The 23649-nt window shown below is 39.1% G+C and overlaps 2 protein-coding genes across 8 annotated transcripts in view; both read left to right on the forward strand.

The window, feature by feature from the left end:
* si:ch211-262h13.5 (uncharacterized protein LOC571127 homolog) lies at window positions 1-17178 on the forward strand. 2 transcript variants are annotated; one of them, XM_031283869.2, is made up of 8 exons: window positions 1-310; window positions 1383-1493; window positions 2590-2677; window positions 3900-4066; window positions 4560-4667; window positions 5165-5251; window positions 6571-7073; window positions 17166-17178. In XM_031283869.2, the coding sequence occupies exons 1-7, from the start codon at window positions 77-79 to the stop codon at window positions 7066-7068; spliced, it is 1293 nt and encodes a 430-aa protein (XP_031139729.1). In that variant the 5' UTR covers window positions 1-76; the 3' UTR covers window positions 7069-7073; window positions 17166-17178. The 2 variants fall into 2 exon arrangements, with proteins under 2 accessions (XP_031139729.1, XP_031139728.1); XM_031283868.2 differs by lacking the exon at window positions 17166-17178 and having other exon boundaries at window positions 6571-7296.
* The window catches only part of LOC116039102 (G-protein-signaling modulator 2-like), a 24197-nt gene continuing 10040 nt past the window's right edge, over window positions 9493-23649 (forward strand). For 2 of the 6 annotated variants that reach the window (XM_036007193.1, XM_036007197.1), the window contains exons 1-4: window positions 9493-9632; window positions 22251-22472; window positions 22797-22932; window positions 23342-23481. In XM_036007193.1, the coding sequence (XP_035863086.1) occupies window positions 9493-9632; window positions 22251-22472; window positions 22797-22932; window positions 23342-23481 (638 nt within the window). Of the gene's footprint in view, window positions 9751-19669; window positions 20084-22233; window positions 22473-22796; window positions 22933-23341; window positions 23482-23649 lie in introns of those variants that run through there. The other 4 variants (XM_031283865.2, XM_036007195.1, XM_036007196.1 and 1 more) reach the window with 4 other exon arrangements.

Here is a 23649-nt window from a genome sequence, read left to right on the forward strand (position 1 = left end):
GCAGAGGCTGAACGCAAACACAAGAAAACAAACGTTAAACCAGCTCTGTCTTTTAGCTGCTGGAATCTCTGCCACCATGGCTGAATCCATATGCACATTATTACGGCTATTATCCCTGCTGTCCGTTCACACTCTGTGTGTGTACGCCGAGGGTTTTGCACTGTCGCCTATTGAACTTGCTCCTATCCCCTGTAATGACAAAGCAGTGGAGAAGCTATCTCGTCTGGCTGTAACTTACATCAATGAGGATCGCCCCGATGGCTACAAGTTTGCCCTCAACCGCATTGCAAATGTCCACCTGCACGCTCAGGTCAGTACAGAGACAAATGCCCAGTAGGAAAAGCTGCCTGGGGTTGTTGTAATATTCTGTCAGTGGGTGATTTGTTCATGTTTAACAAGGGGAGTGGGGAGGACAGGTTAGTTTGCCTTCTGTTGTTGCTGCAATATCAAAACATCCATGTGAAAAAAGGAAGTCACACGCTGATAGATTTAACCAGCCGTGGCCAATCTTCATGTCAGTGGGATCCCATTTGAGCAGATTTGTGTTTTGTTGTGACAAATGACAAACAGTGTGCACAGTCAAACTTCTAATCAGAAAGCACCCCTTACACGTTGTCACAATGTGCTGACTCTCACTCTGGAGAACTGATAATGAAATTAAACTTTGCCTCTTGAGGACTTACTGTGGTCCCCAGACCCTAGTTTGGAAACCACTGAACTACATTACTAAAGACGTGAGAAACAGCAGCAATTCAATGAAATGAATGAAAACAGCAATAAAGATTTGTTGTTTGCACGTTGTTGTGAATGACTGTCATCAGTATGTGTCGGTTATAATAAACGTAACAGTCAAATTGGCATACAGAATTTCAAGTCAAGTTACCCCCCCCTTCACGACTCATGAAAAAATGACCGAAATGACTGTTAATAAAAGTCCAGGTCATTTGAGTCCAGGACCGCTGGGACAAATCTTACACTATAGGCTTTATGAACTTCATGCTGTCATCTGATGAAGGCTTTTGTAGCTTGGCTGTGGAAAGTATCAGGTTTTAAGAGGCTCAGTTCAACTTCACGACCTGAAAAGGCTTCCGTTATGCCTGGTCATATTGTTGAGATTTGTTTTCAGTGCTACCTCTAACATTTATATTGCCCAAAGTGTTATAGCGTATTACATAAAACACCTCCTAAAGGGTTCCTTAAGATGTTACTGAATAAATGAAGGTAACCTCTCAGAAATATCAGCCTCAAATGTGTGTAATGCTTTTATTTATTACATAAACAAAAATACTGCTGCATACAACAGTACTGTTGGAAAATCTGAGCGCACAGCATTATTTGTATATTCTCTCTCTTATTACTTGTGTTTGCATTGTGCATGTCAGGGCCCAGCAGGCAATGTGTATTACCTGGACCTGGATGTCCTGGAGACTAAGTGTCACATAGGCAGCCCAAAACCATGGAAACGATGTGACGTCAGACCATTCATGGAAACAGTAGGACGCACAGACAGACACACGCACACACACACACACACACACACACACACACACACACACACACACACACACACACACACACAAACACACACACACACATTTGTACTTTACGTTTGTACTATACTTGTGAGGACTCTCGCTGGCAAAAAGGTCTTTAAAGGTTTTAAGAGTCACAATATCTAACACTCTATCACCTTAACTTGAATTTCTGAAGTGTCATGGCTACTTTAAGAAATCCTATGAAGTCATTTTAGCCTATCCCATTGGCCGATGTTTTTGTTTGATACCAGCTAATTTCTATATTCTCCATAATGTTTTTATTCAAGGAGCTCAGTCTAACACTGTTAGCTACTGATGTGGTTTAACCCAGGACCTGGCTGACGTGCTACCCTGATGTTACCTTGTTGTGTAGCATTTAACAATCTGCAGGCTTTTGTTGTGTTGCAGAATAACAATACGTTTTAGTTTTTTTTTTACCGTGCAGCATGAAGATATCCATATTCTTTAAGTTTTCAGCAGTAAATCCATGTACCATTCATGTACAAATCCATGTGTAACTGTAAGACAGCATTTCAAACAAAGGTTTAGTGGCAATGCGCCACAGCGTCACAGCAGTCAAAAACCCTTTGCCCTTCCGGGCCAAACACCTGCCGACAACAGTTTGGATCCTACCGTTATAGCCTTGCCCCAAGGAATTTAGCAGCGCGACACCCAATGCGCACACAATAAACAACACCCAATGTCTGATTACTCAAAACAACATATTTGGCTCCCCTTGTTTTGCTGTGGCCCAGAGTGCGTGGCCGTTCTTAGTTGGTGAACAGTTTAGGCCAGTTTTGCTCTCACGCTGACCTAAACCTTATTCTGATTTTACATGTAAATCCTTGAACCTTATTCTAGGGAAGAACGGCCAAAATGTCCTCACTTCCCAAAAATGTCCTCACTTTTAAGGTCTAAAACTTTGGAGATAGAAGTACAAGACCACACACACATTTAAAGTCAGTTTGTTAGTTATGTCATATGTTGCCAAATATTTGCACTAAAGTGGCTTTGATTGTTGTAACTGGAGTTTCTTTGTATTTGTTCCTTTAAGCAAATCTCTGGCAACTGTAACACCACCATTCTCCACACACCAGAGGGATACTCCTACCTGTACAGCTACGACTGCACTCTTGTCCCAGGTAACGTTACCATGTCATTAGATTGAATACAAGGTGCTTTAACATATCAAGGACAATACTACAATACAATATCATAGGGAGATTTGATACCAAAAAAAATTGATTTTTACCATATTGTGTTGTATGACATGTTGCATGGTTTTATATCTTAAAGAATTCTCATCTGCATCGCATCTTACTGATCATGCAACCACGGGTGCTGGTTAGAATTTCTCAGCAAGTAAAATGTAGCAATATCGCTCAGTATACAAGGTTCCTCAGAAAGAAAAGAAAATCTAGACATGTCTCTCTGTAGACATTTTAATTTGTCACAAACAGGTGCAACTAATAACATTAATAATGGCTTTCTGGCACACCTAAATGGAACTGAGCCGTAATTCATATAATTAGTTACACCTGTGCATTTCCCTATATGACAAATTCAAATGTTGGCCATGACAAATGTCTATTAGTTTCACCCTACTCTCAAACTGAAATTCAATGTTTATTTTTTAGATCACTTAAAAGCCCTGAACACAGTTGTTTAAGTTATTTTGCCTGTTTAGACCTCTGCTCAAACTGCAAATATTGTATATATATTTAAGGAATCTTAAAGCTGTAAGATGTTCTTCCCTTACAACCAATGACGTAACGCCTGTGTGAGTGTACTATTGGTACATGGGGACTTTATTAAATCATTAACAAGAGATGTTCCAGAACATGTTTTGTTGCTTCTTCTCTAAGCTTTTACTTAATACTTCTAATTATTGCTTTTATTACATGCCCATGCATTTCTGCCCAACATATTCTGCATACAATAACTTGTTTTTTTTATTTTTATTTTTTATTTTTTGTATAGCACCTTTAAAAACAACAGCTTACAAAGTGCGTTAACAGAAGAAACAAAAGCATAACAAAACATGAATATACACAGCACTTCAGTACACATACACAACAAAAGATGGGACAGCTCTAAAGGACAGAAAAAAAGAACATTCACAAGTAGATCAAAGATAAGTGGAAATAGCATGTTATAGGAGGACAGTCAGTAAGTGGCGATGAACAGAGAAAAGGCAAAAGGATAAAAAGGATAAAAAGATAAAAAGACAGCATCACATAAAAGCAAGTCTATAAAATTTGTTTTAAGAAGTGATTTAAAAGAAGTCACTGATTCACTGTTAGTTTTAATTTCAGTGCAAATGTAACCATTCATCTATATTATCTCTGTCTGGTTCCTGTAAAGATCCCCCAGAGAAGCTCCAGCAGACCTGTCCAACCTGCCCCCTCCTGCTCCCTGTAGATAGTCCACAGGCTGTGAACGCTGCTCAGGCCACTTTGGCATCCTATAAGAGACAGTCCACACTGGGTGCAGAGCTCGGAGTAAAGAATATCACCAGAGCTGCAGCGCAGGTACGACTGGATATACAGTTATTAACTCTGATTGGACAAACGAAGCTCAGGGGTTCATGTCATTGCACAACAATGTGTTGAATGTTACGTTTATTGGGAAATGACACTCAAGAAAAGACTCTGGGTGTACGTGAGCAGACGGCACAGTGCACATATGAGCTCATGTGTGCCAGATGAGTACCTTTACTGCTCCACAAATACCATAATGATGCACAAGCTCTGGCAAGGTTGCAAAGAATTACTAAAGGCACTGTAGACCATACTGTCTGGCCAGGCTTTTGTTTGGGGAGAAAATGAGAAATTGAATAGTTCGCTTGGGGACAAAAGCTCAGACTAATTAATTCACCTTAGCTAACATGTTTTTGTGCTCTAAAACCAAGATGATAGCTATTACATTACAGCTACCACGCCGCCTCTCTGTATCTGCCTGTGTGTTGGTGTGTTTATTTGTTCCATTTGCCCCTTTCTTACTATTTTATTTTTACTATTTCAGGTTGTGCCAGTAAAAGCCAGCTTTGTGGAGTACACAGTCCAACAGTGTCCAGAGGGAGTGACAGAAAGAGGCACCTGCCGGCGACTAACACTCAAGTCTGACACAGAGGTGCTCAACAAGGAGAGTCCAGAGTCAATAGATTCAAAACAAGACATTATCTCGACACAATAAACATACCAAATTAGACAAGTAACATGCTAAATTAGTGTAACGCTATGATACTAGACATTTTACACAAGAACTGGAGCATATCATTCCAATCTTGATTTGGATACATTGAATGAAGGTGCTTCATTAATTTCTGCTGACAGTCTGACACTCTTATGGCGCTAATTAATGTTGTTCAGAAAACTAAAATAAACATCAATCAGCCAGGCAGCATACTGTTTACTATCACTGAAGGAGCTTCTGGAAGTACTATTACTTGATGACATGACAGATTCATTTTTTTGTTTTAAAACCGACGCCACTAAATGGCTGCAGTGATTGCTTATTTTATTAAAGAAGCCTGACAGGTCCTCTCCTCCTTTTTTTCATTTTTTTTTTCTAGCTGTGACCCAGTGTCTGATCAAAAATGAATAAAACTTCTCATCTTCTCCTCTCAGACTGCAGGTTTCTGTGCAGGATCTGTGCACGGAGACTTAAGCGTTTATCCTGATGTCCGGGTGTCCTGTGAGATGTTCAAAGCACAGGTACAGGGAGCTTTTAAGAAATATTTACCATAAGAATCCAAATCAGGTGTATTGCCAAGTAGGTTTTCACATACAAGGAATTTGCCTTGGTGTTGTGTTGCATATCATACGTGTTGCGTTATACATCTTATCCCTAAGTGAATTAATTAAAAGTGGCAACAGTTATTTCGTAAAGCTTTAGTGCGTAACTTTTTTATATTAATGAACGTCTGTTACATTCAAGCCATTGCCGAATGAGTTGATACAAAGCTGATTAAGACTATCAGCTCCACACAACTCTCTCTGTATTTCTCAGTATGGCTGTGTTCAGAAAATGGTGTCGACCGGCGACTTTCTTGCGCAGATCGAGTGAAGAAGACCACTTCTGAAAAGTCCATCATGTTTTTTTAATCCTCTGTGTTCTCCTTGGTTACAAGCAACTGAGTGGGTGGGAGGGGTGGGGGTGTTGTGGGAAGGCTTGTATCATGTGGATGTGCTGACAATTTTGTTGTCATTACTTAGAATTCCTCATGGAGGAGACAGAAACTACGCACTATAGCTTTAAGTGAGACCAAAGATAAAGTTACAACAAATAGCCATAATCAATATTAATCCAAAATTAAAATGAAAGAAAAAAGAAAAAAGTCCATCCTCTATCTACTTGCTGCTAACATATTGGTACATTTTTCAGAGCTTCCCTGTTCTTTCTTGACAAACTCATTTGATTTATGGGAATACTTTCACCTACATGTCAAATCTGACTCAAAGATCCCAATTACAATTATTTTGATTATCTATCATGACAGTACAGTAAATACAGAAAAAAGCAGCAGAAAGGTTTAACACTAATATCAGAAAAAAAGCATATACCCCTCAATAACAGAACATCTTAGTGTATTAAAAGATGTAAATTGCAAAAACTTTAGCAACATGTAAAATTAACTGCCAGTCACATCACGCTGTGGAAATGCATTTGGGAATGTAATAACCCACTGACTGGCCAAGATTTAATGAATGCTTTATGCTGTGTTCTTTTTCTGATTTTACTAAAGCAACCTTCAAAATGATAACTCAACTTTCTGAATGAATGCCACTGGCCATATAATTATTTTGTCATATATTGTGTTGTGTCTTCAAATGTATGTTGTGCTCGAGTGTGTTTAAACGCATGTGTGATATGTCAAATTGCATGGTTCTCTGCTATAATTATGTCGTCTTCGAACTCCTTTTCAGAGCTGTGGGGTGTAATGTTATATTGCATGACTGAGACTCTTTTAGCAGCCAGCGAGAGTGAGTTAGTTAAATAACAGTTTTGTGTTATTGTGTCTATTCGGCTGCAGGATGTGGACATCTTCAGACCCGTGCAGCCTCAGGGTCACGAACTCCCCCACGACCATGCGATCCCAACCTTCCCCACTCTGTTCGATGACCCAGGAGATGATCTGCTGCCTGTTCCCTCTTACACCACACTGCCCCCTGCTGTTCAGCCACCGCCATTTGACCCCACACCCATTCTCCCTCTGCCCTTTGACCCCCCTGTTGTGATTAACCCCTTTATTCCCCTCAGCTCATCTTCCAGTGAGTCTGCTGAAGATCTAGTAAACCAGCAACAGCGACCCCCAGGTGCTGGTCCTTCTGCTTCATCCTCTGAAGAGATAGGAGGCCCCGTGGCACTCCGACCACCCAATGACTTCCACTACAAGAGGCGTGACCGCAAGAGACGGCAGGCCCTGGTGGAGACCTCACCCTCTCACAACCCAACCTTCCTGTCTGATTTCCCCAGTGGGTCTTCTCCTTTCCGCTCCTGTCCTGGTCCTGCTCGCTACACCACAGTTTAACTAACGTGAGGGGTGGACCGATAAACTGCTCCGCTCCCTGTCACTGGAGGCTTGTAGTAGCCTTATTTTATGATAATAAGAGGAATGCTATCCCTTCTCACTGGCGATGAAATTACCTCTTTGCTGCTAATACTGCTCCCAAAGCAGCCAAAGCTAAAACCATATATGTATTTGAAAATGGCTTCAAATATTTTAACTATTTTAAATAAATCTTGAATCCCCTGTCAACTGCTTGATGGATTTATATACTTTACTTACTAACAGTCTATAATTTTTATTTTTATTTTTATTAATTAATCATTTTAATCTATTTTGGTGGTATAAAGCAAATAAAATGAATTTATATACTTTTCTTACTAACAGTCTAATACTTACAGTATCTATTTTGGTGGTATAAAGCAAAGGAATTTAGATTTTGGGGCTGAATATAAGAGCAGAAACGATTAGTCGGTTTATCGATTCGTTGATTGAAAGAAAATGAATCTGAAACAATTTTAGAAAGAAAAAAAACATCTGCTAATTGGGTTTACGGATGTGAGAGTTTTTTGCTTTCCATGTGTTTTATAGCTTTCTAAATTAAACATATATTTGGATTTTGGCTTTTCAAAACAGGACATTTGAACACATTGCTTTAGGTTCTTGGAAATTGTGATGGGCATTGTTTGGATGTTTTGTAGTCTAAACAATTAATTAATTAATTTACTTTAGTTGCACCACTAAAATATTCAGCGGCAGTGATTTCCCACAACCAGTGTATTGAATTCCCTTGTAACACTATTATGCCCTGCTAATGGATGAAATGATTTTTCTTTGAATTTGAATTTGCACTAAAATGTTTTAAGAAAACATTTAGAGAAAAGTACAAAGTTCTGTGAGGAAGCACAAACATACTAGACAAAAAAAAATCCAAAAATACATTTAGTGAGAAAAACCCAAAGGGGGCCTTTGTCGACACAGAAACTCGAGCTTTTAGAAAGAGCAGAACAACATAGACGAAAGAAGCAGTGGAGATGTGATAAGTCATCCCGTATGTGCTGGAGTGTCACTTAGTCTGATCTTCAATAAACAATGCATCCGTCCTTTTTTTTCAGAAACTTGCCCTCCATATAACCAGTCACCAACCATAATTCAAGCAATGTGCAGTCAACAGCAATGACAAACACACAGACCTATAATACACCATGAGATGAAACATTGCCAAGATAGAGCAAAGCCCACAAGTCAAGAAGCAGCAGTCTGTCTTCATTTAAAGGACAGTGGAAACTCCCTTGGGGAAAGCAAAGTACAAAGTTATTGACAGGTGGTTTGAAAGATGACTGAAAAAAAGTCCTAAATAACCATCCTGAAACAAAGTGAGAGGCTGTGACACTGCTGTTCTGCTGCCCTGACATCCATTCACATACCACATACCACCCTGCCCTGGTGGGACCATGCTCCCCTCAGACTGACAAATTACAATGAGGGTTAACTTGTGTATGTGTTCATTCAAAGTGACTGTTGAATTGACAGTAAATACTTTTGTGTACAACTTATCGCAGAATTTCAACTGGTCACTACATTTATTTGCATATGCTTGCTGTTGTTTTTACTCTCTTAGAACTGACAGGCATAGCAGACCCATCATGAGATTAAAATAAAATGTATTTGGAACATAATGATTTTTGGTAAAGTTATGGGAGCACATGTGGCTGGTCAATGTGAGGTGAGGCATTTTGAAATGTGCTACACCGGGGTGAATTGAGGGGTGTATAAGGCATTTATTAAACAAACAAGAAATGTTGACATTGAAAGCTCATTCTTGAACTTGGATCAGTTGACAAAAACAATACTACCACATGGTCCACTAGCTGTTATTGAGCTTTTGATTGTATCATCATATCTTCTTCAACAATGTGTAGTTTGACATAGCCCAGGCTATAACAGATCCCTCATAAAATGTATTTAGAACTTTACTCTGTTGGGTGCTTTTGGAGATTAGACATTAAGCCAAAAGGTACAATTTACATTGGACATAGTAGCCTACTTTTATTTTGAAATGTTAGATTATTTGTTTAACCTCAGGCTGCTTTCACACGTTTCTCGGAATTATCCAACTCCAACTTCAGAATTCACAAACTCCTTTGTAAATAGCCTATATTTAAATAGCAAGCCCAGTTGTGTTTTTATGAGCTATTGTTATATTTTAGTTTAGCTTACTAAGTAGCACAGAGCCACTTTGTCCGACAGGGGGAGGGAGAGACCTTCAAATCTATCTATCGAGTGTAATTGCTGCTGAATTAATTCAATCTATGGCCGCATTTTGTAGTATAAAAATGACTTTAATCCATCAGTGAGGACCTTTACATTGCCCCCGCCCTCTAAACGTCACATTTAAAGACTTTTTTTTACAGATCTGATTGGTGGATCGTTTGCGTTTAAGTTGCGATGTCAACCATTCCGATGGCACATGAAGGCAGCAACCATGGAATCCTAATTGGAGGCAGATTTTCAGCGCGAGGAGTGGCTTCTTCAACTCAACTTCTGCTTCCCGAGACAACGGCGTCATCTTCCTCCCATATGGACGAGTGAGTATAGTTTATTAAACAACTAGGCGAAATATTTGTTAAGAAGTTTTTAAGTCGCTGGAAATATTTTCTGAAGCTGAAACCATGTTTGTGGTGTATTCGCGTACTTCAGTTTGAGGTAGGTGAAATGATTAAAGTTAACGTTACCTGAACAGTTTTTTTGTGTTCGACTTGTTGTCGTGGTACATTACCCAAATGACCACTAAAATCAACGTTAGCTAACTGCTAAACGCGTAAAACGTTAGTTTATTTAGCTATTTTCGTACTCGGTTTGGACTCCGTCTTTATTTTATACTTAGTAGACAACGTCTCTCCGCTTTATTAACGTTGTCTGCCATTTAGTCAGACAGCAAGCATGTGATGGCATGTTCATAGTAAACTGACTCGTTTCCAGTCTAGTATGTTTTTGCTAAACAGTCATCATCATGATGGTTGTTATCATGAGACTACACTATAAATAGTTTGACTAACTTGCAGCTTTTAACAACAGGATCTGACTACTTTTTAGGACACAGCAATGGTAATTAATTGCAATTATTAACTTCTCTTCTCTACATGTTTACACTTTATATTATTAATTCTCATTTCACTTCTACATGAAGCACACTTTAATCTAGAATGGCTGTGATTGCGGAGTAGCCTGCTGTGATGGTGTTGCAGCTCCGTTTATCATTTAAGTTTGCCTGACCTCTTTTACCACGCAGGGTTAAGTTTGAGTCTCTAATGATGGTTTCTTTTAAATGACTTTCTTCAAAAGAAAATATGGTTTTCACTTTAGCGAGCATCCCTTAATTGGACAGGGATTAGTTGGCTGTATTACATATTGAAGTGGTTATGGTTTATCTCTAGCATATGTGCCTAATGACTGTTACTCAGAGCAAAGAGCTGTTTTATACTGTTTCATATTTGCAGTACTTTTCGTTTGTGCAAGTAATCATTCTTCTACTAAGAACTAAAGTAAGAACTAAAGTAAAAAAGAAAGTCAAGTAACAGCATTTATATTTGTTGCAGGTGTTGGTGAAGAAACTAAAGATTTTCTGTGCCATTTTTAAAACTTGGCACATTGATGCTGTGCCAACTCTGTGTGGTGGGGGAAAAACAGCATCCTTTAGGATTTTAAACTTTAATGGCTAGTATACACACTCGTGTCGTGGTTCTGTCATTGCGACGTTAATGGAGCTCTGTTTTATAAAGGCCTATAGAGATTGTAAATGGCAACTAATTGCTCTCACTTCATTTACAGAAGGCATACACACCAATCATTCCAGCAATTCAGAGAGCTACTCTAGGGATAGTTAAAGTAAACAGATGATATTAACATTACATTTACACAAATTAAGATGGGCTCGATAAAATTAAAAGTGAAAGGGCAAGTATTTGGTACTTTCTGTTGCTGTTTTGTTTAACATGGCCATACATCTCAGTTCCTGGTGAATTTGTCCTTCAGTGTTTCTTGATATTGGTTGACCTATTGTACTTGTAATGCTACATGGTGAGAGGCAGTGACGAACTGTGCAAATGTAACTGCAAAGTTTGTCCCCGTGTTGTTGATATTCCATTTGTTTAAGAATATTTTTCAGTGCAATCTGTAGCTTTTTACTGTGCATTTAATGGGGGATTAGAAAGGTGCTAGTATTTTTTTTGATAGATTATGCTGCCTTTCTTTTTCTTTACTTTGATAGCTACAACCCACGATTCAAACACAACTGGAAAAAAATAATGTAAAACGTGCAGACCAGTCACAAAGGGGAGTTACCGTTTGACAAATATTACAAAGAGCTAAAGTGACTTTGAACATGGTGTGATTGTTGCCAGACATTGTGGTCGGTGCATCCGAAACCGCTACACCCTTGGGATTTTTGCGCAGTTGCCTACACTGTCTTTGGATGATGCAATCAACATAAAATCATACAGTCAGCTGGAGATCTTTGGGTGAAAACACTTCAGTCAGTGAATGAGGTCATAGGATAATGGGCTCGTTCAGGCCAATAGGGAGGCAGACAAGTCCAGCACAGCTCAATGCAATGGTATGTGCAGAAAGATCTAAACAAAGAGCTCTATCTGAGCACATGATCACCAAAATGGGAGGTGTGAAGAGTGGATGAAATGTTCCCTGGTCTGCTGAAGTTTCTGTTGTGACATGCTTGTGGGAGTTTTGCACAAATAGGACGAATCCTTGACAACTGGTGACTAAGTATTGTTGCTGATCATGAGCCTATTTAAATGTAATACTAATACAGCAAAAAAGCCACATTAAGTTAACCCTCTGGCCAGCAGAACTCAGCAGAATTAGGGATTAGGATATACGTCATGTATTTAGATAGCTTTATGAGTTTTTAGCATACAAGCATGACAAAAATCATATAATTTACACTTTACAATGTGTCCACTGCCAAATAATGTAATTTTTTTTTAATTCTCTGTATTAGATTAAACATAAAACTTTTAACATTAATCAGTCACAGCAGTAAACATTCCACAGGGATAGCGCAAACTCAACTCACTTTGATGCTGTACAGATGCCGGTGATAAACGGTGAGAAATAGACATAAATAGGCAACGTAAAGTAATTCCACACATTGTAATCAAAACACTACACATACAATTGTGTACTACTACAGGTTATGTTTATTAAATTAAGCCCAAAATATGTTGCCGACTAGAAATCGCTAGTATCACCTAGCACAAGCTAACGTCAACGGTAGGCAGCCGCTAGCTAGAAGGGTTTGTCGTGACTTTGCCTGGAACGCTACGAAGTTGTGAGTCGTGACTTGAAGTCGTAACTTACGGGCTAAAAATTGTGTCTGCATGAGTCACAGCATGAGTATTGCGATTTTCTTTTCCTTCTTGAACAAAAACAAAAGTTGAGTAACGCACTTCTAGAGACAATATATCACGAGACACTTCTAAAAACGAATTGTTTTCTAAGAAGAATGCACATCACATTCAACAGTCAGTCTGACATGTATTTAATTTGTAAAGAAGTAGCCTACATGACATGTATTTTCTGCTTTCGGTCTGTTTTGCTGGAAATGGATATGTAGTGAGTAGAGATGTAGTGGTACCAGGGTGGGAAATTAGCACCCGCCACCAGCCAATGGCGGGTACTTTTTCAAAATGGCGGGTGACTTTGCCTTGTATACCAGCCACAGTGGCGGGTGGATTGTAACAACTTCCTTGTAACGGATTGGACAGCTTTTGTCAAAGAATGCTGTTGCTAAGAAACAATGCTTATAGGAGTCACATTACGTTACTGCTAATGAATGCCCAAAATTTCCGGATTTTGCTGCTTCGTAATAAAAACATTCAAATACCAAAATAACGGAGGACTTTTATTGTGAAGAACTTATAGGAAATGAAACCGTTCACAGCCGGGGCTTTGAACACGCATATTTCCGTCAACTCCAGACTTTTGTCAAGTAGTTTTCAGCGCTAGTCTGTTACACCATGTAGCTGAGGTACAGACAAAACGAAAATTATCAGTTAAAAACATGTGGTGACATATCCCCAGTAGAGGTCGACCGATATGGGTTTTCTCTGGCCGATGCCGATCTTTAGAAATCAGGGTCAGCCGATGGTCGATTAATGCTGCCAATTTATTTTGGCCGATATGTGCTTGTTTTTAAACCTCTGTTTGAAAGATAAAATGTAACACTAATATACACACACTTCACCAATCTACACTTGTATACTTCAATTAAAAATGTATAATGTAAAAACATACTGTATATTGTATAAATAATGTATGAAAAATATATTAAATAAACGAAACGGGTAAGAAGAAAATAAACTTTGTCAAATAAACTTTTCAATGAAAAAATAAAGTTTAGTGCACTTAGCAGCATTTATTAAACTTCTGAGAATAGGCTACAAATCTGCAAGCTTCACAGAAAGTGACATGTTATTATTAATCTCAACACTACTTCATCCTAACTCCTGTTGAATCACATCAGACTAGGGCTCTCTAAAGTCACTTCTTGTTCAGCTTGTTTGTTAGATCATTGTTCATTAGTTGAAGTGTTTTCTCTGTGTTTTGGGGACCCTACTGTTAGCCTACATGTCCTGTTGATTTCCAGATTTCTGTCATTCAAACAACTCTTAGTTGTAATTTAAAACTCGTCCAGCCAATTTAATAAAATTAAGGGTTTTATTCGTGCTCGAGTCCATAGATGCAGTTAAAGGATACAGGCACGGAGAACTGAAGGCTCTGTTAGCAACGATTAGCTCCGTTAGCGGTTAGCTCCGTTAGCGGTTAGCTAGCTCCAGTTAGCTCCGTTAGCGGTTAGCTCCGTTAGCGGTTAGCTCCGTTAGCGGTTAGCTAGCTCCAGTTAGCTCCGTTATAGGAGTGGATGAGACTGGAGGTCGATTTTTGGCATTTTTTTACATAATCGGCATCGGCCAATATCAAGCCGATTAATAAGCAGGCGCATCTGCTGGCAGCCTAGTGTTAAAAACATGAATAGGCGACATTTTTTACAGCGCGCCCAGACCAGCTGCCTCCAGCCCCTCCCCTCGTGAAGTCTTGCCGTGTTCTCGCACAGCCACTTCAGGCTCAGACGCTACCGTTAGTAGTAGCATGTTGCTGGTGTTCTTGCCTTGGGGTTAACTGTACTAATAAAACCGTACAAAACACCGCGGCCACACCGCTGTGGAAGCTCCCCGAATGTCATTTATGAGAGTCTGGTTGTTACCCCTGTCCATGGCAGTCTCATCCATTCCTATAACGGAGCTAACTGGAACTAGCTAACTAGCTAACCGCTAACGGAGCTAACCGCTAACGGAGCTAATCGTTGCTAACAGAGCCTTCAGTTCTTCGTGCCTGTATCCATTAACTGCATCTATGGACTCGAGCACGAATAAAACCCTTAATTTTATTAAATTGGCTGGACGAGTTTTAAATTACAACTAAGAGTTGTTTGAATGACAGAAATGTGCTCAGATAAGATCCTAATGAGGTCAACAGGACATGTAGCTAGGCTAATAGTAGGGTCCCCAAAACACAGATAAAACACTTACAAATGAACAATGATCTAACAAACAAGGTGAACAAGAAGTGACTTTAGAGAGCCCTAGTCTGATGTGATTCAACAGGAGTTAGGAGGAAATAGTGTTGAGATTAATAATATGACACTTTCTGTGAAGCTTGCAGATTTGTATTCTCAGAAGTTTAATAAATGCTAAGTGCACTAAACTTTATTTTTTTCATTTAAAAGTTTGACAGAGTTTATTTTCTTCTTACCTGTGTCGTTTATTTCGTTTATATATTTTTCATACATTATTTATACAATATACAGTATGTTTTTACATTATACATTTTTAATTGAAGTATACAAGTGTAGATTGAAGTGTTCAATAAATGTTTTTGTTGAGAAATTCTGTGTATATTAGTGTTACATTTTATCTTTCAAATAGAGGTTTAAAAACAAGCACATATCGGCCAAATGTCGGCCAAAATAAATCGGCAGCATTAATCGGCCATCGGCTGACCCTGATTTCTAAAGATCGGCATCAGCATCGGTCAGAGAAAAAGCACATCGGTCGACCTCTAGATGAGACTGCCACGGACAGGGGTAACAACCAGACTCTGATAAATGATATTCGGGGAGCTTCCACAGCGGTGTGGCCGCGGTGTTTTGTACGGTTTTATTAGTACAGTTAATCCCAAGGCAAGAACACCAGCAACATGCTACTGCTAACGGTAGCGTCTGAGCCTTAAGTGACTGTGCGAGACACACGGCAAGACTTCACGAGGGGAGGGGCTGGAGGCAGCTGGTCTGGGTGCGCTGTAAAAAAATGTCACCTATTCATGTTTTTAACACTAGGCTGCCCGCAGATGCGCCTGCCTATTAATCGGCTTGATATACTGGGATATTGGCCGATGCCGATTATGTTAAAAAATGCCAAAAATCGGTCGACCTCTAATCCCCAGTGTTAAGAGGCCCGCCGCGGAGTCAGTATTAGCTATGAATGTACAAACTGTTGAGGGTGAAGTAAAGAAAAAGAGAAGGTAGCCTACTTTTCGAACAAGTGGCGCATTGACAAAACGTACAGCGAAAGACCATGCAAAACATTTCAGACCGTCATGCCAACCTGTATTAAACATTAATGTACGCTGTAACTGATTTTTCAGTCGCTGAAAGCTGCTGCTGTTTTAATCCTGTCGGTTCTCTGCTGCTCAGTTCCACACCACACCCACACACCTCCACACCACCCACCCACCCACACCCACAACCACACACACACACGGTGGATGCAGGAAAAAACAGATGAGAAGTACACGATGACCTAAATTGTGGACAGCTACGGTCGTTATTGTAAGTGCAATAATAAGTTGAAGTCCAATAAGTACTTTATCAAACCATATGAATGTGTGTCCCAGGCCAGGTTAGGGAATTAACTAACAATGCAAAGATCAACAAGCCACTGACAGAAATGTTCAAATTTGATTCATTCAATAAATTACTTTTTGTCTTAAATCCACCAGCCATTTTCATATTATACCAACATTTGCAGCATCCTGAGCCTTTTTGGAGAGGTTGCTAGGAAAACTCAGCCCAGAGTAATTTTATTCTCCCCAAAATAAGTTTCCTTTTTTTTTTTTTTAAGAACTATACAAAAAAGCAACTTTCACTGTCTCTTGCAACTTAATTGCAACAAAAATACAAAAGACGTATTACTGTTAAGTTACTGAGAGATGAGTCAAACACAATTTTACCATGGTCTTGCAGGCTTTTTTTCACATCACTTTTTATTTGCCTAATATTAATAAAATATGTATTAATAATAAAAAATAATGTATTGAAGCAATTCAAAATATGCTAGTGCACTTTCTTTTTTAAATTTGAATTCCAGAAAAAGTGGCTGGTAAAAAATATAAGTGGCTGGTAAAATTAGGCATCCACCAGCCACAGTGCCAAAAAAGTTAATTTCCCACCCTGTTACCTTATAACAGAAAATAATGTTTTTTCACAGTTTCCATCGCACTTCTTAAAGTACTTTTTAAAACGTGTTCATGTACCAGTTATTTTTTTACAATGAAATACATTCTACTTAGATATTAGTGTAGCTGACTTTGTGCTGAATACAAAAAAGTAATGTAACTTGGAAAATACTTAAATTTGTTTAAATTGAAAACGATATCGGAGCAGGCCAAAATCATCTGTGTGTCTGAAAATACCCTCAGAACCCTATCCTACCCAGTACTTGCTAGGTTTATCTGCCAAAGTGGCCACAACATGTTTTCTGTATTTATTTTTTTTGTTAAAGTTGCGTATTGCATGTTATAGAATCATGAGGGAAAGTTGTCAGTATTGCCTCAGCTGGAAACTGACTAAGGCTGCAAGTCTGGCTCAATGGATGTACCTTGCTGGGATAAAGCATTAGAGATGCGCCAGATGCCCCTCCCCTTCCGCTGTCTATTCTGCAGGGGCACCATTGCTGCATCCGGGACTTGGCGCCGCCAAGGATGGTTGTGATTGTTTTAAATAAATGCAAACAAGCCAGAGTGCTTTCCTCTATCCCAGAATAGATAAGTGGTGCAGCCAGACTTTGATTAGGTCTGGTAGTGTGAGACTAGGCTGCAACAAGTGCTTATTTTCATTATTGATTTAGTCTGTCAATGGATTTCTTGATCATTTAATCATTTGGTCTACCAAAGGAGTCAGAGGTTTTATGAGAGTCAAAATGTTGAATTGAATTTACCAGACTATTAGTTTTACATTTTAAAGTCAGTATTTCACTATAGGGACTATGAAAACTAGCAAATATGCACGTTTTACAACCAGTGAATTTTTGCTCAAAAGTGAATCAGTCATTTTTGCTCAAAAGGTTACTAAAATGATTATTAATTATACAATTATCAGAATTGTTGCCAGTTAATTTTCGCTTGAGTGACTAATTGTTTCTGCTCTAGAACTGGCAGCTTCTACAAAATGTCTGGCAACTAAAGCATCAATGAATATATTTAAAATGTAGGGCATTGCGGATTCAAGTGCTTTCCCATCTGCATCCGCTCAGAAGTACTTGATTGGTTGTTTGTTGAATGAATGAAACAAGACATTGCTGATGCAAACACATGACAGTGTGTGTCAGTGAGTGTTTACTCTTGCTTCCCATCTCCAGTTTCAAGATAAGAGGTGAGACAGAGATAGTGTGACGGCGGAATTCTTGTGTTGTCCAATGGAAACCAGCCTTTACCAACGACAATGATAAATACCCCTTCAGCTTGGCAGTTGACAGGGATCCATCATGTGGTTCAGTCTCTGGCTCTAGTTAGGACTACCAGGCTGACTGTCATGTATGGCAGCATTTCTCTGCACTATGCACTGGACAGAGGGCATTTACTTCATGTCCGCCAGAGGTAGGCTGTATTTAGTGTCACAATAACCTAAATATAGTATCTTTCTATGATTTCTAAATTTAAAATGACTACAAAATTATCTATTATCATTGCTTAGTATCTGAAGAGAGTTTACAGATTTTTGCTCTTCATATATTGTGATAAACGCAGATAGCCTAAATACTTTGATTATAGATCAACCTCATATTATTTAATATGGACTAGAGCTGAACCAATAACTCAATTAGTTAGTCAATTAAAAAAAATATATTGGAAAAACTTTATTATCAAGTAATAGCTGAAATAACTTTAAGCAAAAAAGCCAAAATTCTGTGGTTACAGCTATGTAAATGTGAATATCTGCTGCTTAAATGTTTTATTGACCAATCAATTAATTGAGAAAATTTAAAGATTATTCTTCTATATATATTGCTGGTTTGTGTTTTTTCTTTTTTTTTTTATGATTTTGTACATTTCAAAAGGGAATATCCGACAATCAGTTCAATGTTCAAATATAATTCAATATTATATTATTTTATCAAGTTTCCTTTAATTAACACCTGCCTGTACTATAGGTCATTTTACAGATGTGTGTGTCCACATAGATGTGGGTATAGTAGCAACAGTTTTTTCTGTAGCAGTAACATGACACCTTATTGGCTAACTGAAGGATGCTGAGTAGACTACGGGAGGTCCTTACTAACCACAATGTAAATATTTCATGGTACGACTGAAACAATTGTGAGAATATGCATCTGATTGCAGGATGTTGTCATTGTAGGGTAGAATTAACATATTGCATGATCACCCCATTGTAATGTTGGGTATTACACACAAGCCTTGTCAAGTTGGTGCATCATCGGCACATTTTCCTCCGAATGAATTCCACTCTCTGTCAATAAGCTGCAGGCTAGTCTGTTACCTGTTACTGAATACAATCTGATAACCAGAGACTTGCATTTCCAGCCTCAAGCACTAGCAGCAATATACCTTCCAGATAGGAAATAGCAGGAAGATGTTGGGTTTGTTTTAAAATGTCGGTGCCCACCTAAAAGCGACAAGGGCAAATGGCACTAGAGCAACTGCACTTAAGGTGACTCTGTGCTCAGAGTTGCTGTAAGAGAAAAGGCATTCAGAAAGCGTTATCAGATTTTTACTAGTCTAAATTTAAACATGCACAACGGTTGATTTCTTCCCAATATTCACCTTTATTATATAATGATTGAATGACTTTTGGTCAACTGAGGTGACAGCTGTCATGGCTTATTCCAGTTTCTCCCCCTAGAGGGCACATTGGTGGAGACTTCTTAGTTAATTCAGACAAGTGGATTTCTCTGGATCGGCTACAGCTTAGTTACTAAAGGCTTTGGAGGGATTGATGGGATTTGCCCCAAGAAATCATTGAGAATTGAATTGAGAACGGCAATTTAGAACAGAAATCCAACAATGAATAGTCTGTCTCATTAAAATGTATACTATCATACAGGTAAATAATTTTTGACGGGTCTATAGAGTAATTCTCACCCACCCATGCTGCTTGCTGCTGAATGCTTATTTCTTGAAGTGTTGAGCAAATAGCCTTAGGGTTCACTGGAGCAACTTACCGCTATAATTACCACTGAGATCTGGCCTAATTGGAAGTGACACATACATCAGGTGGCTTAGAGATGCAGGTTACCAATGGCCAAGTCGTAGAGGAATACGACAGTCAGCTAAACTTGGCAACCTAGCTGACCATTGTCTCTTGGTTCATCTCTGATTGGTAGCAACCTGGTGTTAATACGTGTTGTCTTAAACAAAAGGTCTATCGCCCCGGCTCCTGACCGTTAAGGTTGAGGTGAATGCTGAGTGGATTAAGTCCTTTGTTTTGCTGTTACTACGGGTTAGCAGAGCGCTCTGAGGGACAGCAGCAGATCCTTTGGAGCCGCGTTTTCTTTTCTTTTTATGAAATTGGGACACTGTGGCTGTCTACGTGATGTGTATGCACATGAAGGAAGAGAAGATAGGGTGTTGCACTGAAAGAGCTGTGTTTGCTCCAGAGAGTGATCGGGAAATGTGAAATGTCCGTCGTGTCAAACTGTCTTAAGTGCATTAGAATGGGGAAAGGCAACAGGTAGGTGGGCCTGCACATTGGTATGTCACTTTGCATTGACTCAGGTAATGAATTGTTCTGTTAGATGTCAGGAACCATGTCAACATAGATGACATGTTCTTAGTTTTTTAGCTCTAATAATACTCATGGCAGATTCATCCGTAGGTTTCCCAACATGACTGGGTAAACTATCAAAGAAAATCATAGAAATATTTTTAGGCACCAAGACCCAACAATAGTTTTTTTTAATTTTCTAATATACGTTTCTGAAGTCTCTGCATCAACTCTCTTTGACCACTTCTGAATGAAGGTCCCTGCTGTCAAGCCAAGATTAAATGATTATCTTGCCACCAAGCTGTGTTTAAGTAGTACCAGTGAAGGGAGATGAGGAAACTTCTAAATTTAGAAAGCAGTTAAGGCAGGACAACATTGATTTGTAATATGCTAATTATATGAAGCCACATTTGGTCAGTCATTTCTCAATCATTATACAGTAAGTAGACTGGATAAAAAAATAACTGAGTCCTGCAGGAAATGCAACATAATTTGTCTTATTTGCTGGGAATGGCAGACCTTGAGGACCTGACGTCTGTCTGGGAGCCCTAATACTGGGTCTCTCTGGGGGGCTCAAAAGTCAACATGGAAGGGGAGTACTCACACATCCCTTAAGAGCTACAGCTCTACTTGTTTTAATTGGTGACATTAAGAGATAAACTTGTGATTATTCAAATGAAAATTCATACTGGCAAATGTACTTTGTTTTAATGTGATCAGCATTTAAAACCAAATTATGTTTTTAATTTCTGTATAAGAAAGGTGATTAAATTCAGTTTGTAAACATGACCTCTTTCTAGGTTTGAATCAATGCAAAGAAGTAGAGTTGTTTGGGCCAAATTTAGAATCAGTCAACTGGAATAGGAATTAAATTCAGCTTTTGAAATGTTATCTTGACACTGCATCCCATAAATGAAGTAAATGCTGGATGTCCAGTGCACTAATGGATGACTGGATTTATTTTACAATCGTATGACGTATTCACTCTTGTTTCTTTTATTTTCTTTTTTCATTACTGGCAGTCTGATGTTGACAAAAATGGATGATCTTGTTTCTTAGAAAGGGTGTGGAGGCTATAAAATGATAGTCCTTACCACATACACATGCATTTACTTTGTGTTTATGGTTAAATGTAAGACACATATTTTCACTTCAGGTTAATTTGGGAGTTTTTAGACTCATGCCAAACAGGAAATGCTCTGTCCTATTTTGGATTTAAAGTCCACGTCTGTGGCTTCACATGGTCTAGTCTTCTCTCTGCTTAAAGGAACACGCCGACTTATTGGGACTTTAGCTTATTCACCGTATCCCCCAGAGTTAGACAAGTCCATACATACCCTTCTCATCTCCGTGCGTGTCGTAACTCTGTCTGACGCCCCCACCGCTAGCCTAGCTTAGCACAGCCATCTTCTAACCGTATACAAACTGGGAACTATATTCTCAGAAGGCGAAGCACTGCTACTTGGGCGGAGTGATTAGCGCAACACCTGAAAAGCACTGATGTTACTCTCTGCTCCTCACCACGGGGCTTCTCAGGTGCTGCGTGCAAATCACTCCGCCCAAGTAGCAGAAGTAGCAGTGCTTCGCCTTCTGAGAATATAGTTCCCAGTTTATATAGGGTTTTGATTAATCGATTTAAAAAAAAAAAAAAAATAATAATAATAATTTCGAGCAACAATTTTAAAAAAATGCCAAACATCCTCTAGTTTCAGCTTCTCAAATATATATAAAAACAGATATAATATTTCTTCTTTTCTCTGTTCTATATAATTTTAAACTCAATGTCTTTGGTTGGACAATTGGTCAGACAAAACAAGACATTTGAAAAGGTCCCCTTGGACTGAACTAAAAGATGAATCAATTAACCGGAATAAATATTGACAGATGAATCAATACTGAATACAATTGTTAGTGGCTGCCCTTTTTAAGAAGTCTAGTTCATTTTGACACTGCAGTCAATTATCGTATTCAAGCTGTTTTGTCTCAAATATTGCATCCAGAGTAACAAACGCAGTAAGCCCTTCCTCTGAGTGCACTAATGTAACATAGGGGATATAATTTAGCTCCCCATATAGTTATTTCAACAATATCATGACCTTTGGACACTTCTCACGTAGATCCCACTTCCCTGCAGGATGGAGTCATCATGTCTGGACCTGGCTCTGGAAGGTGAGCGGCTCTGTAAAGCTGGTGACTATCGTGCCGGCGTGTCCTTCTTTGAGTCTGCCATCCAGGTTGGAACAGAGGACCTTCAAATCCTTAGCGCCATCTACAGCCAGCTGGGCAATGCCTACTTTCACCTGCAAGAGTACAACAAAGCCCTAGAGTACCATCGGCATGACCTCACACTTACTAGGTAAACAGTTTCATTGAAAAATCCCTGTGTTTCTGCTGGAACGATTTTTAACTGGGGTTAGCGACCGTGCATACAGGTCCAAGGCAAATTATTTAAGATTAAACTCTAACAATATATTCTGAACAAAGGCTAAAACTTTTTTAATCACAGTCTCCCTCTCCATGATTACATTTCTTGACTCTCGACTCCGATGTATTGTTGCTTGCAGCTGTAAATTATTTTCTTGCATCTTGTGTTTTCGTACTCATACACTTCTGTAATCCACTAATCTCCAGTCTGATGATTTCCTAATGTGTTTTTTGTTTTTCTCCTCTGAAATCCCAGAACAATTGGAGATGAACTTGGTGAGGCAAAGGCCAGTGGCAACCTTGGGAACACATTAAAGCTTTTAGGGCGGTATGATGAAGCAGTGGTTTGTTGCCAAAGACATTTGGAAATCACCAGAGCCATGTATGACAAGGTGGGTCATATTTTTGTGATATTTAAGAACTACAACAAGATAGTTATACTGTAGGCGAAGCATCCCTTTAGTCCCTTTATCTTAACAAACTGATAATGGATGACTTTTTACGTTTATAATTGTAATTCTAAACTTCAGTCACTGACTAGAAGGGCTTGCTTTGATTAGAATAAATGGATCCAAAATTGTTTTCAATGGTACCGCACGACTTGCTTTGCAGCCACAGAACGTTTTTTGGTATGCACGATAACTGCGAAGCGTCGGCGTACCAACATCTAGAATAGTTTGCCAGCCCACATGCAAAAAAAGCAGGTCTGGTGTGAGTGTATTTTAAGTATGTAATTACAGCACTGGTCATACTGGAAATACTCTGGTTTCCGTCTGTGAAAATCTGGTGTGCATGCTGTAGGTTGGGCAGGCTCGAGCGCTGTATAATTTCGGGAACGTTTACCACGCCAAGGGCAAAAGCATCTGCTGGACTGGAGCCGAGCCAGGAGAGTTCCCAGAGGAGGCCCGGATAGCCCTGAGGAAAGCTGCACAGTACTATGAGTGAGTTGGTTTTACTAAACATATATTTGTTGTTTTGCATTTATTTTGAAAGCCCTGAGGAATGATACAAGTGACTTGATTGTTAAATTGCCAATACCTCACAGGTTTGTTCCCCCACAATAACCTTGTTAGCTTTTTTTGGCCCAACTCGCATGGGATTACAAGGAA

This window comes from Sander lucioperca, chromosome 11 (genome assembly GCF_008315115.2).
Source record: "Sander lucioperca isolate FBNREF2018 chromosome 11, SLUC_FBN_1.2, whole genome shotgun sequence".
In the NCBI taxonomy this organism is placed as follows: Eukaryota; Metazoa; Chordata; class Actinopteri; order Perciformes; family Percidae; genus Sander; species Sander lucioperca.

Excerpts from the sequence above, each read along its gene's own strand:
- si:ch211-262h13.5 (XM_031283869.2), top strand. The coding sequence starts at position 77 with ATGGCTGAATCCATATGCACATTATTACGGCTATTATCCCTGCTGTCC. Across the intron at positions 311-1,382 it reads ATGTCCACCTGCACGCTCAG|GGCCCAGCAGGCAATGTGTA; the intron begins GTCAGTACAGAG and ends TGTGCATGTCAG. Across the intron at positions 5,252-6,570 it reads GTGAGATGTTCAAAGCACAG|GATGTGGACATCTTCAGACC; the intron begins GTACAGGGAGCT and ends ATTCGGCTGCAG.